At 39.2% G+C, this 19,618-nt stretch overlaps 1 protein-coding gene across 1 annotated transcript; it reads left to right on the top strand.

Annotated features, from left to right (window-relative positions):
• The first annotated feature begins 76 nt into the window (after positions 1-76).
• Ms4a6a (membrane spanning 4-domains A6A) lies at positions 77-8,826 on the top strand. The gene is made up of 6 exons (XM_028770098.1): positions 77-236; positions 1,420-1,554; positions 3,635-3,691; positions 5,634-5,840; positions 7,618-7,719; positions 8,240-8,826. The coding sequence occupies exons 1-6, from the start codon at positions 90-92 to the stop codon at positions 8,324-8,326; spliced, it is 735 nt and encodes a 244-aa protein (XP_028625931.1). The 5' UTR covers positions 77-89; the 3' UTR covers positions 8,327-8,826.
• The last annotated feature ends 10,792 nt before the right edge of the window (positions 8,827-19,618 follow it).

Genomic DNA, 19,618 nt, shown 5'->3' with positions numbered 1-19,618 from the left:
AAACAAACAAACAAAACAAGCCATTACAATGGGGATAGTACTTCGTAAGAGCTGAGTCCATTTTTTCTTCCAGCTGTGGGAGCTCCATCATGATTCCACAAGTAGTGACCAATGAGACCGTCACAGTCATTTCACCAAATGGAATCAGCTTTCCCCAAGCAGAGAAACCCCAGCCTACTCACCAGAGGAAAGACAGCCTGAAGAAACATCTAAAGGCAGAGATCAAAGTGATGGCGGTAAATCACACTCAGAACACCCTGGGGTGGGAGGAGGGCAGAGGGTGAGGCTCATATATTAGAAACAGAGAGATTTGGAGGTGGAAGCCTTCAGATTTGACAGAGTGATCACTGAGTAGCCGGTAGACTGGTAGAAGTCCCTTGGCGAGCTGCTTACATCACTAAAACCTTCTAGAGCTGGCAAATATTTCCCTGTATTCCAATGAGCTGGACTGCACGCCAATGACCTTATTACATGGGTCATTGAGATTTTGTTGTTTAATATTTTTGTTTTTTTCTTCATTTTTCAAGAGTGCTTACTAAGTATTTTATTTATGAAAATATTTAGAGCTACATTCTAGGTGTTCTCTGAGTGTAGAATACCCTTCTCCTCCTTAGTGAAAAGAGATGGTACAGAAAGACCATTGGTTTGCTACTCAGTGCTCATCCCAGACTCACTAATGGGTCAATTTTGGGTAAAGGGAGAAGAAAAAATTTTTATGTGACAAAGAATGGAGTTGTTTTTCAGTCTTGTCTGTAATAAGACTATATGCATGGGCCACTGTGTTATCTAGTCTCAGAATTTAATGGAACTGATGGCCTTGCCTTCGGCATACGTACTATCCATTGGATTCCTCTGAAGAACATGTAAACAACAGTCTATAAAATTGCTTAATCAACATTACAAGAGTGGTAGGTCTGGGAGGTGAAGGAGGAGAGTGTCAAAAAGTCATAATTTTCCATTTACTATGGAGGCAAGGGATCTCCAAAATGAATAACTGGACTGAAGGTGCTGTGGAGCTTTACAGAGAAGCTGGCCCTATTGTATTCTGTGGGCTCTGGAGGATATGGGAAGAACTTTCCACATTCTAGTGCTCAGAGCAGGAGGGAGTTCAGATGTCTGTTTTCCCACAAGAGGAAACAGGAGACTTGCTACCCATGCACTCAAGCTCTGCCAGGCCAGGAGATGCCAGGAAGGGTCAAGAGCATGCAATGGGTTCAAGGACAGAAATGCCTAAAGGTGACCTAGGCTTGGAAGAACCACATACCTCCTAAAATGAACTTTCCTTTCTGAATGCAGAGCTTGTACAGTGTCTGTGTAGACCCTGGAATGTTATAGATGTCAATGCAAGGGCACCAGGGGAAAGTGGAGAGGTCCTTCTTGTCATTGCTGGTTTAATCACCATCTCCCTTCTTTCAACAGGCAATCCAGATCATGTGTGCTGTGATGGTGTTGGCTCTTGGAATCATTTTGGCATCTGTTCCCTCTGTCCCACATTTTACCTCAGTGTTTTCAGTCCTATTAAAATCTGGCTACCCATTTATAGGAGCTTTGTTTGTAAGTAGACTTCTGTGGGGAATAAGATGGGGAGGAGAGAGAAGGGAGTTGTCATCTAGCTGCATTTCTGTATACTGTGAAAAGGAGGTCAGTAGTAGACCTTGTTCTTCTGTGTGTTAACAGAGAAGGCCTTAGTGTAGAAGGGCAGCAATTATGTCACCCTCAAGATTTTTCCATCTAATCCAAATAAACATTTCTTAGGAATGTCACCCTTTCATGTTATCCCTTGAGCAATGATGACTTTATAGGCCTCTTGAGTTTAGAGAAAAGTCTAGGAAGTGGGATCTAAATGATCTAGAGCTTTCTGTATCATGCAAGGTCGTCTAGTGGATCACACTGCAGGAAGGAGCACTTTCATTCTTTTGATCTGGCTTTGTTGGAGGCATTCAGGGTGATAGACTGGATTTCCAATCTGCTTACTACAGTTTTTTCCCCTTCCTGCAACTCTCCCTTTGATTCATCCACAGTTCAATCTTTCTTTCTGTTGTGTCAATGATTTCTGATTTTCTCTTCTCAGACCAATACATTGTCTTGTCTGCTTTCATAAGTTTTCCATGATTGTTTACTTTTATCCCAATTACCATTCAAAGCACACTGCATTCCACCACTTCTGTGTCCAGAATCTTCACTAGATATCCTTATTTGGACCTTCTCAGTCTTCCCTTGTCCTTGGTGACTTTGACTGTTTCAGAGTTATGCTGGCCTAGATTTTTGTAAATATTTATGTTTGACTTTGTCTGATATCCTGTTAATTTTTAATTAAACAGAGAATGGTGACTGTGTAGGTGGAATTGACATCAGTGACATGTCATACTGTACATATCTTGAAAAATGCATATTATTTACAACATATCACTGTTGATATAACTCTGATCATAGGGCTGATGTGGTGATGTCTAGGTCAGTGCAGTTACTTTATTTTTCTCTCCTCACTATTGTGTGCTCTTTTCACTGAGCATGTCTTGCATTAGAAGAGACACTCAGTTCTTTTAACTTTATTAAGACTCTATCTCTGAAACTGTGGGTATAGTTCAGCATCAAAACACTTGCATAGACTTCATTTACCCTGAGGGCAATCCCTACCATTGCATAGATAAAGATCCAGCATTTATTTACTTGGACAGGCTGCTTTAATAGAAATCACAAATTTTCTACTTTTAAAAAATTTTCATAAGAGGTTTGTAACTTGGTTTTATTTACTTTATTGGATAATAGAAAAAATATATCATGATAAGATCATGATTTAAAAAATTCACAACTAAAGGCTTCTGGAAATTGCAAACTTATGCTTCTTTTGTCCTCATTTATCTTGATCTTTAGAACCAGTTACTGAAAGTCCTTTTTCTTTTCATCTGTCTTTGTTAATATATTCCCGTATTTCCTTCAAAGAAATAGAAACCAAAACTCGAAAACATAGAGCAGATCACTCTCAAACTATTAGCAAAATGTGAAAGAGGTAATTTTCTAAACTCATTTTTTGGATGCCAGCATTATCTTGATGCCAAGATAATGATGTAATGCCAGCCAGGAGCATGACAAAAAATGCAAGGTACAGGCCAGTATCTCAGAGGATATAGTTCCAAAATTCCTCACTAAAATACCAACAGGCTGAAAATAACACTTGAAAAATTACTTCAACATGTTGAAGTGAGAGTTACTGAAGGAAGTTTGCATGGCTTTTATGTGCAAATCAGAGTGCTATAACTTTATTGGTGAAAGAAGGGACAACTCCACCCCCATCATTATTTTCCATTTTCTCTCCTTGTAGATCAATGCCTCAGACTCTAAAATTATCTAAATCCACATTTTCCTTTGCAATTAACAAAACATCTTTTTGTCATCTCTTAAAGTATTTATGAATTTTAATGTGATAGACTTCTACTCTGATCTACCTTTTCTTTGACTTTTCTGAATACTGCATGGACAAACACACACACACATACACACACACCTGTGAGCCTAAGTTTGTGTGTAATTGGTCATTTGGTCCATGAGAGTTTGCCATAAACACCTTAGAGTGAAACACAGTCACTTTGTACATAGAAATTGACCTGCCAATGTTTTCTTCTTGTTTGAGCAGTTTATTGTCTCTGGAATTCTGTCCATCATCACAGAGACAAAGTCAACAAAAACTTTGGTGAGTACAAGAGCCATATCCCAGAGCTGGTGAGCACAAAAGCCAGAGAGATACCTCAGGACTGGGCTTTTCATGTTGAAGTTACAACTTAAGCTCTACAGTGATTGATTTTTTGATTTGTGAGCTGATTCTGGGTTCTTGCTATCCCTATGTGGAGCACACACTTTCTATCATGGTGGCCACAATTATAATGTGCCTGGTATCTGAGACCTGTGCCAAGGAATCTCAGGTAAAATCCTGCTCTCTTATGATGCAATTGTGTAGGCAGCAGGCAATGATGGAGAATCTTGATCATCTAATTGAGTGGGTTGAGAAGTGCCTCAAAGATTAATAAAGCATAACTTTGGGATGTTTCAGTTCCAAAATGTGATTGCTCCATTCCCTAATATAAAGACCAGGATGGAATAAAAGGGAGAAATTGAAATGTGGTTAACACAGGTATCCTCTCACTAGGCTTCCTGACCAGCATGTTGTGAGCTGTTTTGCTCTGCCAACCTAGTCCCAAAATGGTCAGTTGAGCCTCTGAAACTGAGCCAAACATAGTTTATGTGAGGCACTTTGTCATGGCAATGAAGAGTCTAACAACACACATGTTACTATTCAGTACTGAAGCTGATGTCCTTGTTTTTAAAGAATTTTATTGGTTGTGAGTATACTATGCAATCTCACTACCTAAAACTCATAAGAATCCCTAGAGAAAATGTTCATGTTTTTTCTCTATTTCTCCATAAAGAAAGGATTTTGCCTAAATTGATTATACAATTTGAACTGAAAAGCAGAATGATGGAATTCTGAATGTCTCAGTAGTTCTTTGTTTTAGCTAAGAATTCAGCTTTTTTTACTTTATCTTTTTCCAGTGAAAAACTAGTCCTGGGCAGAAGAAAGCTGGACTATAGGAAGGTTTTTGAACAATATAAAGATTCACCTAGTCTTCAGTCATCACACATTCCTCAAGAGATTGATTCAGGAAGTCATTGGAGAGAATATCATGTAATGAAATAGCTTATGGGTTTAGTTAGGAAGAGCTGACTAAACCACTCACTCAAATATACAGAGCATTAATTAATTTTCTGTTGCTGTGGTAAAAATACCACGACTAAAATCAACTGAGAATAGAGGTAGTCTGTAAATAGATTAAGGCTTATGTAAGATGCTTCACCAATGCTGAAGAATGTTCTTTTTATACAGTGTATGGAGACTAAAGAAGAATGCCAGTTAGGGTGAACGTAGTGCATTCCAAGAGCACACATACGATCAGTTTTCTGATTGCAAATATTGGTTAAAGTGTCCAAGAGTTTGATTTTAGTCACTATTTGTGAAAAGAAGCACCTAAAAGCACCAAGTTCTGAGTGATTTATACAATCTGTCTAAAATATAAGTGACCTGAAATTAAATCACACTCAAGTGCCATACAGTTGGGTGTGTCCTAGAAACACCTACATGTAACTGTAGCTTTCAGACTGATTTTAGCTCAATTTTCATTTTCAATACATTGAAAAAGAAATAAAGCCACTATCAAGAAAAGTTTCTTTATTTCACTGACACCATAAGTGTTACAGAGAAGATCCAAAATGAGCATTGAAACTGAGTAATGCAGATCAGTGAGACTCCAAGGACTTCTGCCACTGCGGCCTCAATTTACCAACATAGAGTCCCATTCTGTTTCTTTCTGCCTCACACTGTTTCCACAAATGGCATCCTTAGTCACATGAGGTGGTGGTGGTTTGGTAGAGTAACCTAGCAAATAACATCTGGGAAATGGAGCATAGGAAAAATAGGCACGGAAAACCAGGGGCTCTGCTCTTTGAAGTGATTGTAATTATGCATTAGGAAGAATAAAGAAATAAATTATTAATCTTTAAGCTGCTATTGAAGCTAAATAAGGAAAATTGGTGCATAGTTTTGGAAGAGAGCTATAAGTGAAACCTGCTGCTTTTTCCAGGTAGATGGCAGCCTGACTCTGAACATCCTGAGTGTTTCATTTGCTTTCATGGGCATCATTATCATCTCTGTCAGCCTGGCTGGTTTGCATCCTGCCTCAGAGGAGTGCAAGCAGAACAAGGAACTTAGACCAACTGAATATCATTACTATCGCCGTTCCTATGACTCAGACAGGAATGAGTGCACTACCACCGAATCTGTTTTGGCTGTAAGTATTACTAAAGGCCGCACTGAATATTTTTATTTTTAGTTATGGGGAAATAGGCATCTTTTTCCTATCTTTTGAAAATCACTCTTTCTGTTTGAGATCTTAGGGAACAATCAAGGCTGAATAAAGGAAAGGTAAACAATGTTAAGGATTTTAACCCCAAATCATTTTTAACCCAAAAATGAATCTGGATTAAAAGCATTAATATCTTTTCCAGAGGCCTATATATATTGATAGGATTTATTTTATAAACAAATAAATTTGCTTATCTTATAAATAAATTGTATTTATAGATTGGATTTTATTTATTTAGCACGATAAGTTTCATATGCAAAAGACTCAGGTGATATGGATTCGCCAACAAGGAACCCTGGCGCATGTATAGTAGAGGGAGTAGTGTGAGCTGAGCAAAACTCAACTAAGCACTGAGAAATGGATTGTGGGAAGGATAGGAGTAGAGTAGGGGTGTCAGGTGTCTGCTCCCTCAAGGACTCACAGTAGCCTGCACTGGGCCTGTATGGAGGTGAGCTCACTGTTGCTTTCATCAGCCTCAAAGAGATGAGATTGTTAAATGAGAAAAGAAATACAGTGAACTAGAGAAGAGTAACTGGCAGTGATGTGAGGGACCTCCATCTTGTTGTAAGAAAGTATTGCAATTTGACTAACAGGAATAAAATGCCTTCAATTAAAACATCTAAGAACATACACTTGGTCCCTATCACATGGAGAGAACTTTTGGGTAAGATAACAATGAAAATTCTGTATAATATTCATTCTCTTATTATAATAAAATTAAAGTAAGAAAACCCACAGCACCAAGATGGCCAGATAGTCAGGTCTTGTCAGCCTCAGGCTTTCTGTTTCCTTATGGATCTGCATCAAGTGTTTCTTCCGTACTTAAAGAAACCACAAGAAGAAAGAATGTGTAAATTAGATGCATAATAATGTGAGTAAATTAACATCTGGAATAACTAAGCCTGACTTTAGAAGCCTGAAATATTGGGAAGAAATTTTTATGGATCGCAAAGTAAGATGTCATCATGGGATAGTTTCACATTGTATGCAGTTTCACAATGCTTGTATGTGTGCAGATAAATGAAGGGTTTATAATGTCACATTCATCACCCTTCCTACCAAGTGGTCTTCATGAAGGACACCTCAGGACAAAGATCATAGGATATGTGTTCTTTACTTAGACCTTTCTTTGAGTTGATTTGTGATGTTGCAGACAGTAGAAACTGGATTGCTTTTCTACCGTTTTGCCATCACAAAAAGAAATGCATCCCAAGGAAGAATGTTCTATCAATGCTAACTTTTACAAAGAGATTGCAGGGTCAGAACCTCACTAATCCTCACAAGTCTCTGTACAGGAAGTACTACCTCATGTGATAAGTGAGAACATAGAAGTTGGAGAAGCAGAGACTTGCACAGCCTCACACTAAGCAGCAAAAGACAGAGAAGAGTAGGAGCTGTTGACTCTGTCCTGGGGTCACTACTCCTCTCTGCTCCCTAATTGAGTGAACACTGTAGTCAGAATCCATGATCAAGAGAGATGAGAAGTATTAGAAAATGGCTTTGTCGATTTAGTTTGTCCTCTTCACCCACTTTCTCCAAGGAATGAAGGGACCAGACATCAAATTTAGCCCTTTTGTAGGTTTGGGAAGATCCTTTCCTTTCTCTGATGGTGGATATGATTTAATCTCTACAGTCACCTACCACCCAGGTATGAGGGCTTCAGTTGGCTCAATCACACTGACCTCTCTTCTCCTGAATTTAGGGTGTCTTTTCACTGATGTTGATCAGCAGTCTGTTGGAGCTTGGCCTGGCTGTGATCATTGCCATGCTGCGGTGGAAACAGAGTCACTTTGACTTCCCTGGGGTGAGTATTGTATAGGCTTCCTGAATCTTTCCTGGTATTCTTCTGGGACATGTTGATCTATGCTGTCATGATAGCAGATAAAATGACATCAGTCACAATGACATGAATATCAGGTGATTTGGACAGGGAGGTGGGACAGTAGATGATCAGATAGAAGGTAATTGTGTAGCCGATGAGGATTATCTAGACATGGAAACAGACAAACCACCTGGTTCTTCCCTTCCCTGTTGCAAAGGAACTTAGGTTCTGGAAAGTTAAAAATATTTCCTGGTGTTGTGATGAAGTTGCCTGTGTTCAGGATGCTGGAGCATGGTTCCCTCCCCACTAACTAGGAATACTTTTTCTTATACTGACTACTCTCTTTACCAGTCTTGACTTGATAAAGACCAATTGCACACTGGAATGTATTCAGTCAGGGTCTTAGGATCTGGTTCCCTTCCTTCTGATCTTACATGTTTTTCTTACTTAAAGATACTAAGGAAATAATGTTTGGTAACTTCACATATTTTCTTTTTTCTAGAATGTGATTTTCCTGCCTCATAGCTCAAATAATGAATCCAACGTGGAATCAAAGGCACTTTGTAACCCCACATATGAGGAACAATAGTTTTGTTCAGAAAAACAAAACAAAACAAAATACCCCCAAACAAATAGAACTATACAACAGAGGGTATGTCTTCATGATAATGCAGAAAATCTAACCATCACAAGGTAGCAATGCTTGCTACTTAAAATGTAGACTTTATACAGTGAATACCAGTATAAGTTGAATGGGTGTGTTAGTGGCACCCTATTGATTTCCATGACCTTGGCTTCAGCCAACGCTCAGACCTACAAATAGTAGCCAGAGCCCCAGATATTTCTTAGAAAACTATTGGAATGTTTCAGGAGATGTTTAGTAGAGCTAAGGGACAGCATTTTCTTGTCCCCTGTAATTAACAGCAACAGTTAACCATTAACAGTCTTTTTATTCAGAATGGCTGCTAAGGCATGGGTCTTTTATCATATCAATCTTATTCACTGGTGCATAGAGACAAGTGAACTGCAATGAAGTCTCAAGAAGTGTATGTGCTGTTGCTTCAAAATAAATTCTTTTTGTGATTGTGGGTTCTTTTTGTACTGGTTATTGTTGTTTTGCTTTTATGCACATATCAAGTCCTCTGTGATACATAAATACATGTTGTTCTCTATCAGCCAAAAAAAAAGCATGGGAAAGACAAGTGTGTGTGTGTGTGTGTGTGTGTTAAACTAAAATTGAATGAACACACAAAGTCTAGCAACGTATTTTGGAGGTACTAGATAACATACTTATTTCTAGAATCACCAGAGCAAATAAGAGACATTTCTCCCATAAGAGACTTCTTATGGGAGATTAGATAGATGTCTCAGAGGTTAAGAGCACTGACTTGTCCTGTAAGGACACGAGTTTTATTACCAGCATCCACATGGCAGCTCACAAGCTACTGTAACTCCAGGTTCAAAGTTATCTGACATCCTTTTCTGGTCTTGGTAGGCAGTAGACACACATGTAGGGCACACACAGACATACATCTATGTAAAACACACATAAAACATAAAATATGTTTAAAATGAAATTAATAGTAAAATTTGGAATGTGGTGAATGACAGTGCAATTACAGTTATATTCTGTAAGACATTAAAGTCTATTTGAGTCCACAATAAACTCGTCTTCTTCTTCCTCTTCTCCTCCTCCTCCTCCTCCTCCTCCTCCTCCTCCTCCTTCTTCTTCTTCTTCTTTTCTTCTGCTACTGCCAAACTCATTTATAGAGGAGAGTCTTTCTTTGAGACACGTCCCCAGCCCTTGTCTACTGTCAATCATGTAACTCCTCTTAATTCGGGGAAAGAAGGCCTACCATCAAGAACTCACAGTTAATGTTTTCATCACTACATCTCCAGTCTAGATCAGTCATCACTTTTGGCATCAAAATTTCCAAACCTCTTATGAAACAAGGAGGCATCATTACCAACTTTACAGAAACCACAAGCATTTAAAGTCACGGAGTGAATCAAACAGTTTATACAATTAAAAGAAATGAGAACAAATAGTAAAAAGATATAAATTGTGAAAAGCCACCCAAGAATGATTACAATAAAAGAATTTATTTCTTGAATGAATGGTTATATAACAAGTGAAGGAATGAGGGAAATAGCCACAAACCTCCCCAGCAAGTGAAACTCAGGCCCAGAGTGTGTCACCAGTCAACTCATTTCAATATTTAAAGAAAACTATACCAATTACTTAAAAATGGATGTTTAAGAGAGAGGAGGATAGGACACTCCAATCTTGCTCGATGCATTTAGTGTCCTGATACAGAAACATTAGATGATTAGAGCTATGGAAAAATTCACTTCTAGTGCATTTTACACCTATCTATTCTGTCAGAGTGTCAATCTCAACCTGGGCAAAAGACATACCACATGGAATCTCCTTTCTGCCTCCTCTTAGCCAACTTCACTCTGGCACTGGCACTACTCCTGTGGCATTAGTAGGATTTGAGCATCACAGTCTTTATATTTTTAAAGTTACTAATTTTTATAGCACTTTCAGTAATTTCTTAAGTTAGTGTTGCATTTGACTAACTATTCTCATTTATAAATATTCTCATGTTTAAGCCAAGCTATTTTTATGTAAATAAAAATTTAAGCACTTTTCTTTAAGTTCTGTTCTATGCTTTTTCTTTAAAATTAAATATCATTCTATTTGATATTGTTTATGCTTGTGTTATGATTTATGTATTTGGACAGTTTACACAATATTAAATGCCTGAATATCGATGTTGTTATGAACCAGATACTCAGTATCTGGGAGTTTCTTTCAGAACTATATGACTTCAACTTAGGTACTCAAATTAACATAATAATAGAAATCTCAAAAAAGCCTCTGAAATCCCTCCATAGAAGAAAAAAACAGTGGAACAATGGTTTCTCCTTTTGTTAAATTTCTCTGAGAAATTTACAGAATATGTTTTTATTGTTGAAGCAGAGAAGTTCATTAAATAAAGTGTGTGACTACATTTTGTGTGTGTGTGCATGCCTATGTGCATGTGCGTGTGCGTGTGTGTGTGTGGTCTCCATTTGGGATTGTACCGAGGTCTCTAAGAATGATTCACCAGGTCAAGTGTGACAACTGTGTATGTGCAATATGTATGTATGTGTGAGGAGTACAGTCACCAGATGTCTCTAACACCTCAGATATTAAGCTTTTATTTCAGGTGATTCCAGCAGAATTAGTGCAACACTGAACAAAGACTGACATTTGGTATCAATACAGAAGAAGAATCCATGTCTAAGAAAACACAATACACAAAGAGAAATGGGCTTAGGGAGAATTAATATACTTTCGAGACTGGACACTGAAGGTATACTGGATGTTTTGCCATCTTTCTAATAGGCCTTAAAAACAGCTCTAGAGGGGAAAAAGCATTTGCTAGATCAGTTCCTTCATGTGGTACCAGAAGATAACTTAGTTTGTTTTACAAGAAAAAAAAAGGAAATAATATATAGTACAGAAGGAACAATTGGATCCACTACCTACTTAGACTTATAACTGCCATGACCTGAAGTCTGTCTGTTTTCTGCACAGGGCAAACAGGAAAGTTACACAGAGAATTGGTTGAACTTATTGCCCTGAATCTTTCATGTTCTTGATGGTGGCACTCTCTCCAAAACTTTTCCAAGTGAATGATTACTGATTTTGATTCATGATTTTCCCAAGTAGAGGCACATATAATGGTTTCTACTGGCCTTTCTAATCATGACATTCCTCATACCACAGGTCTGGGAAACAATATAGATATTCTTGCCAACTCCTCAATATACATATTCCAAGTATACATAGCAACTGAGGAAACACAGTCTGGTTATATATCTAGAAACAAAGCTGGGTTGTGAGTGTCAACCTGTGGACAATAGGCATTGTCTTGTTTGGGTCTCCTTCAGAAAAGCTTATTGCTATTTCTGTATAGAATGATTGTTTAATTTTTTTCTTTTGAAAGTATAGTTTGCTTTTGAAAAGGTCATACCTGTATACAATGTATCTTGATCATATATGCCCCACTCCCAAGATTTTTTCTAACTTCTAAGTTTGGTGGTTTTTTTGTTTTGCTTTTGTTTTTGCTGGTTGATTTTTTTTTTGCTTTTATATCATTTTAATTACATGCAAGTATTGAGGTCAGTTCTAGGTTGAGGAACTAGCAATACAACAGATGCAAATAGTCAAGGAACAAGGAAGGCAATAAACACAAATAGTCAAAGAACAAGCAAGGCAATAAACAAAGTCCAGTGATCTTGTCTTTAACAGCATCAACATGTTGGCAGCCAAAGTACATGGCTTGAAACTGAAAATGGATCCCCAGACAGAGTTATTAATTTAACAGGCTGGCAAGCCAAGGACAGGTAAGATTCTGCACAGAGCCTTACCAACCTAAGACATAAATGCAGTTTTTGATAATGTATAATCCATGATAAAGAAGGCACTCTTGCCAGAACGACCTAAGACAGGCTCAGTCTTGTTTATGAAATACAAAAGGGGGATACCCATGGAAGGAAATACAGAGACAAAGTGTGGAACAGAGACTGAAGGAGGGGCCATCTAGAGACTATCCCACATGGAGATCCAGTCCACATGCAGTCATCAAATGCAGACACTGTTGTGGATGCCAGGAAGTGCATGCTGACAGGAGCCTGATATAGCTGTCTCCTGAGAGGCTCTGCCAGAGTCTGACATATACAGAGGCAGATGCTTGAAGCCAACCATTGAACTGATCACTGGGTGCCCAAGGTAGGAGTTAGAAAGATGACTGAAGGAGCCGAAGGGGTTTGCAGCCCCATGGGGAAAGTCACAATACCAATCAACCAGAGTCCAGAGTCTAAACAGCCAGCTTGGGAATACACATGGAGGGGCCCATGGCTCCAGCCATATATGTAGGGGAGGATGGCCTTGTTAGGCATCGGTGGGGGAGGAAGCCCTTGGTCCCGTTTAGACTGGATGTCACAGTGTGGGGAAATTAGAGGATGGGAAGGCAGGAGTGAGTGGGTGGATGGGGGCACACTCTCATAGAAGCAGAAGGAGGTGGGATGGGATGAAGGTTTCTGGGTGGGGAAATGGGGAAAGGGTATAACATCTGAAATGTAAATTAATAAAATATTCAATTTTAAAAAGGAAATGCTGAAAAGTTTTTAATTTGTATACTGATAGCCAATATATAGTTCATGGTTCACAATTACTTGAAATTGTTCCTTTTTTAGATACTGCTAATTCTCAAATTTTGCAATTACTTATGCAAATACAACTCAATTTAAAAGAGCGTACTATTCCTTAACTTTATAGGACATTTAAGAGCTCATACTGGATTGTGGGACTGCGTAAGGGTATTCTGGGTCATGGCTGGGCAGTTGCCTAGAACCCTGAGACTCTGCGTGAGAACCGGCAGGAATTCTGCATGCTCCCAGAACCCAGGGTCCTGAAAATCAGTCTAGTCTCCATAGATTTACATTGTTCAGTCACGTAGGCCAGACAGCCCCTCCCAAAGTGCACAGGTAGAGGGTGTGACTAGAAGCCTCAGGCTCTAGGGATTTACATACTAATGAAGGCCAGAGGGCAGAGCAAATTAAGCATGCCTCCCCAGATCCTCCCCAGATCCTCCCCCAATCCTCCCCCTTTCTCCCTCCCTATATAACTCAGGACTGCCCTGAGTTTTACGGGGGTATGCCCAGATCCATCCACCATCCGCAATGACAATAAACCTTTTGGAACCAAGGACTTCTTCGTGTCATTGGAGCCTACCGCCGCAAAGCCCCCGGCCTCTGGAACCTTAGACTTCCTCCTGCATGTGGGACCCACTGCAGCGTGGAAACCCCCAGGGACTCCACAGCTGCAGCCCTCTAATTTTTCCCCACACTGGATTGCTTGAACCCCTTAGGGAAATGCCACAGCAGATTTGTATACCAGGAAGATTATAGGATTTACACAGGAATAGTTAGCCAAATAATCTCATTCTTTACATCATCAAAATAGTAATAGCTTGAGACAACAATTTTGGTATTTCTAGAGAATGTGCATGTCAAATTGTAAAGACTTGTCCTGAATGTCCTCAGTTTCTACCTGTACCACATAATGGTGTTAATCCTTGAGAACTCATACCTAATCAATTATATCGAATGAATGTTACTCATATTTACGATGTTGGACAATTAAAATATGTATATGCGACTATTGACACCGTCTCAGGCTTTCTAGCTGAAACTGCTTTAACAGGAGAAGCAACTAAAAATGTAATAAGTTATTGCCTACATTGTTTTTCTATGCAGGCTGTTCCAAATCAGATTAAAACAGATAATGGAATTGGCTATTGCAGTCAAGCATTTGAGACTTTTTGTCAACAATTTAATATTACCTATATTACTGGGATTCCTTTTAATCCTCAAGGACAAGGTATTGTGGAATGGGCCTATGAAACTTTAAAACAATATCTTCATAAAATAAAAAAGGGGGAGGTATATCCCCAAACACCACAAGTTTATTTAAATTATGTTCTTGTTTTTTTTTTTTCAGAGCTGAAGACGGAACCCAGCGCCTTGCGCTTGCTAGGCAAGCACTCTACCACTGAGCTAAATCCCCAACCCCAAATTATGTTCTTTTTAACTTAAATTTTTAAAAATTTGGATGCCAAGGAACTTTCTGCTGTTTGTCTATGGCACCCTACAGCTAGGCATACTTACGCCTAGGTGAAAAGGAAGAATCTACTTACTGGCATATGGCATGATCCTGATCAGGTATTTAATATGGGGAAAAGGGCATGTTTGTGTTTTCTTTTTCCTACAGGATTGTTCAAATCTTTAACATAGGGATAGAGGGCACAATGGGAGTCTAGTTAGGCTGGGAATGTATCTGACTCAAAGAAGAGAGAGGTAATTCCTCAGGCAGGATAGGCCCATCATAATCAGAGAGTTCAGTGTTCTGTCTCAGGAGGACACTCCCACATATTTGTACACCAATGTCCAGACGCCACTCTTTTCCAACCAGTGCCTTCATTTTGATTACAAACATCCTTCAGGTTGAGACACACTCAATCACATAATAAGAGTTTTTTAGATCAGGATAGGATGTAGAGAACTAAATTTCCTTGCTACCATGAATGAGCCAAGTATCACCCTTCTAATGATCTCATGTTCCAGTCTCATTATTCCAATTACTCCAAGACCTGTGGCTATGCCTTCACAAAGATCAACAGCTTCTTTTGTGCTGGGAGGCCAAGAGTCAATCACCCAGTAGCCTTAGTTGTAAGTCCTCCTCACTCCTTGGGAAGTTCATACTTAGTAGTATGCTGTCTATGTATTCCTTGCATATCCACTTGCTACTTTTGGTATCAAGGAAGAAAGCATTTATCAGTGCAGAGCACTTACAAATCTCTTTTACCATTATTGTCAATATCCAGCCACAGAGATTGATGGTTTCTGAGAACAGATAGAATCATATTCGATTTCTGTCTGTTTTAACTAAAGGTATGTTGTAGATATCCTTATGGCCTAATTCCTATGTCTTTCTAAGAAATCAGCTCAACTTTGGGCTGGGGCAGACATAGAGCTGGTCTGGTCCTGTGGAGATACTGAATCCCGAGCCATCCTAGAGGAGCCACTGCACTCAGAGCAGCTGGTAAGAATTCCATCTCACTCCCTAAGCCCCAGAGATACATCTGGGAAACAGGGACATTCAGGACACACCAGCTACCCCACCTACATACATAAAAAACAAACTTTACTAAAGCTCAAAACACACATTACACCTCACACAATAATAGAGGGGGATTTCAACACCCCACTCTCAGCAATGGACAGATCATGGAAACAGAAACTAAACTGAGACACTTTGACATTAACAGAAGTTATGAACCAAATGGACTTAACAGACATCTATAGAACATTTCATCCTAAAACAAAAGAATATACCTTTTTCTCAGCACCTCATGGTACTTTCTCCAAAATAGACCATATAATTGGTCGCAAAACAGGCCTCTACAGATACAAAAAGATTGAAATAATCCCTTGCATCTTATCAGATCACCACGGATTAAGACTGGTCTTTAATAATGACAAAACCAATAGAAAACCCACGTGCACATGGAAACTGAACAACTCTCTACTCAATGATGACTTGGTCAAGGAAGAAATAAAGAAAGAAATTAAAGACGTTTTAGAATTCAATGAAAATGAGGACACATCATACCAAAACTTGTGGGACTCCATGAAGGGAGTGCTAAGAGAAAAACTCATAGCTCTAAGTGCCTACAAAAAGAAATTGGAGAGAGCACACACTAACAACTTGACTGCACAACTAAAAGCTCTAGAACAAAAAGAAGCAAATACACCCAAGAGGAGTAGAAGGCAGGAAATAATCAAACTCAGGGCTGAAATCAACCAAATAGAAACAGAAAGAACAATACAAAATATCAACAAAACCAGGAGCTGGTTCTTTGAGAAAATCAACAAGATAGATAAACCGTTAGCCAGATTAACCATAGGGCACAGAGACAGTATCCAACTTAATAAAATCAGAACTGAAAAGGGAGACATAACAACAGAAATGGAAGAAATTGAAAAAAATCATCAGATCCTACTACAAAGGCCTATACTCAACAAAACTGGAAAACCTGGATGAAATGGACAATTTCCTAGACAGATACCAGGTACCAAAGTTAAATCAGGAGCAGATAAACCATCTAAATAGTCCCATAACCCCTAAGGAAATAGCAGCAGTCATTAAAAGTCTCCCCACTAAAAAAAGCCCAGGACCAGATGGTTTTAGTGCTGAATTCTATCAGACCTTCAAGGAAGACCTAATACCAATTCTCTTCAAACTATTCCACAAAATAGAAATAGAAGGAACACTACCCAATTTATTCTATGAAGCTACAATTACACTCATACCCAAACCCCACAAAGACCCAACAAAGAAAGAGAACTTCAGACCAATCTCCCTTATGAACATCGATGCAAAAATACTCAATAAAATTCTAGCAAACCGAATCCAAGAACACATCAAAACAATCATCCATCATGATCAAGTAGGTTTTATCCCAGGAATGCAGGGATGGTTCAATATTCGGAAATCCATCAATGTAATCCACTATATAAACAAACTTAAAGAAAAAAACCATATGATTATCTCACTAGATGCTGAGAAAGCATTTGACAAAATTCAACATCCCTTCATGATAAAAGTCTTGGAAAGATCAGGAATTCAAGGCCCCTACCTAAACATAGTAAAAGCAATTTACAGCAACATCAAACTAAATGGAAAGAAACTTGAAGCAATCCCACTAAGATCAGGGACTAGACAAGGCTGCCCACTCTCCCCTTACCTATTCAATATAGTATTGGAAGTCCTAGCCAGAGCAATTAGACAACAAAAAGAAGTCAAAGGGATACAAATAGGAAAGGAAGAAGTCAAAATATCACTATTTGCAGATGATATGATAGTATACTTAAGTGACCCCAAAACTTCCACCAGAGAACTCCTAAACCTGATAAACAACTTCAGCAAAGTGGTTGGTTATAAAATCAACTCAAACAAATGAGTAGCCCTCCTCTACATGAAAGATAAACAGACTGAAAAAGAAATTAGGGAAATTACACCCTTCACAATAGTCACAAATAATATACCTTGGTGTGAATCTAACCAAGCAAGTGAAAGACCTGTATGACAAGAACTTCAAGTCCCTGAAGAAAGAAATCGAAGAAAATCTCAAAAGATGGAAAGATCTCCCATGCTCATGGATTGGCAGGATTAATATAATAAAAATGGCCATCTTGCCAAAAGCAATCTACAGATTCAATGCAATTCCCATGAAAATCCCAACTCAATTATTCACAGAGTAAGAAAAGGAAATTCTCAAATTCATATGGAATAACAAAAAACCTAGGATAGCGAAAACTATTCTCAACAATAAAAGAACTTCTGGAGGAATCACCATCCCTGACCTCAAGCTGTACTACAGAGCAATAGTGATAAAAACTACCTGGTATTGGTACAGAGACAGGCAGGAAGATCAATGGAATAGAATTGAAGACCCAGAAATGAACCCACACACCTATGGTCACTTGATCTTTGACAAAGGAGCTAAAACTGTCCAGTGGAAAAAGGACAGCATTTTCAACAAATGGTGCTTGTTCAACTGGAAGACAACATGTAGAAGAATGAAAATTGATCCATTCTTATCTCCTTGTACAAAGCTCAAGTCTAAGTGGATAAAGGACCTCCACATAAAACCAGATACAGTGAAACTAATAAAAGAGAAGGTGGGGAAGAGCCTCGAATACTTGGGCACAGGGGAAAAGTTCCTGAACAGAACATCAATGGCATATGCTCTAAGATCAAGAATTGACAAATGGGACTTCATAAAATTGCAAAGTTTCTGTAAGGCAAAGGACACTGTCAATAGGACAAAACGACAACCAACAAATTGGGAAAAGATCTTTACCAATCCTACATCTGATAGAGAGCTAATATCCAATATATACAAAGAACTCAAGAAATTAGACTCCAGACAACCAAATAACCCTATTAAAAAATGGGGCATAGAGCTTAACAAAGAATTTTCAACAGAGGAAACTCAAATGGCCGAGAAGCACCTAAAGAAATGTTCAGTATCCTTAGTCGTCAGGGAAATGCAAATCAAAACAACCCTGAGATTCCATCTCACACCAGTCAGAATGGCTAAGATTAAAAACTCAGGTGATAGTAGATGCTGGCGAGGGTGTGGAGAAAGAGGAACACTCCTCCATTGTTGATGGGACTGCAAGATGGTGCAACCACTTTGGAAATCAGTGTGGCAGGTCCTCAGAAAATTGGACCTAGCATTACCTGAGGATCCAGCTATACCACTCTTAGGCATATACCCAGAAGATGCTCGAACATATAACAAGGACATATGCTCAACTATGTTCATAGCAGCCTTATTTATAATAACCAGGAGCTGGAAAGAACCCAGATGTCCTTCAACTGAGGAATGGATTCAAAAAATGTGGTATATTTACACAATGGAGTATTACTCAGCTATTAAAAACAATGAATTTGAGAGTTTCCTAGGTAAATGGATGGAACTAGAAATTATCATCCTGAGTGAAGTAAGCCAATCACAAAAGAATACACATGGTATTCACTCACTGATTATTGGGTATTAGCCCAGAAGCTTGAAATGCCCAAGATGCAACTCACAGGCCACATGAAGCTCATGAAGAAGGAAGACCAAGTGAGAGTGATTCGGTCCTTCTTAGAAGGAGCAACAAAATACTCAAGGGAGCAAATATGGAGACAAAGTGAGGGACAGAAACTGAAGGAGGGGCCGTCCAAAGACCATTCCTCCTGAGTATCCATCCCATGTGCAGTCACCAAAGGGAGATGCTGATGTGGAAGTCAGGAAGTGCATGCTGATAAGAGCCTGATATGGATGTCTCCTCAGAGGTCTTCAAGAGTCTGACATATTCAGAGGCAGATGCTCACAACTAGCCATTGAACTGATAATGGGGTTCCCAATGGAGGAGTTAGAGTGAAGACCATTGGAGCTGAAAGTGTTTGTGGCCCCATGAGGAGAGCAACAATACCAACCAACCACAGCTCCCAAGGTCTAAACCACCAGCCTGGGAGCACTTAGGGAGGGATCCAGGGCTTCAGCTGAATAAGTCAGAGTGGAGGGCCCTGCTGGGCATAGGTGGAAGAAGAGATCCTTGACCTCATGAAGGCTGGACGCCCCAGGGGGTGGGAATTTTGAGGGTGGGGAGGTGGGAGTTGGGGGTAGGTAGGGGTTACATCCGCAGAGAAGGAGGAGGGTTGAGGGGATAGGGGGTTCCTGGGTGGGTGGGGGATGGGGTAAGGGGACAA

The sequence above is a fragment of the Grammomys surdaster genome, unplaced genomic scaffold (assembly GCF_004785775.1).
Source record: "Grammomys surdaster isolate TR1022 unplaced genomic scaffold, NIH_TR_1.0 198, whole genome shotgun sequence".
NCBI lineage: Eukaryota > Metazoa > Chordata > Mammalia > Rodentia > Muridae > Grammomys > Grammomys surdaster.
This window is presented reverse-complemented; position numbering and strand designations above follow the sequence as displayed.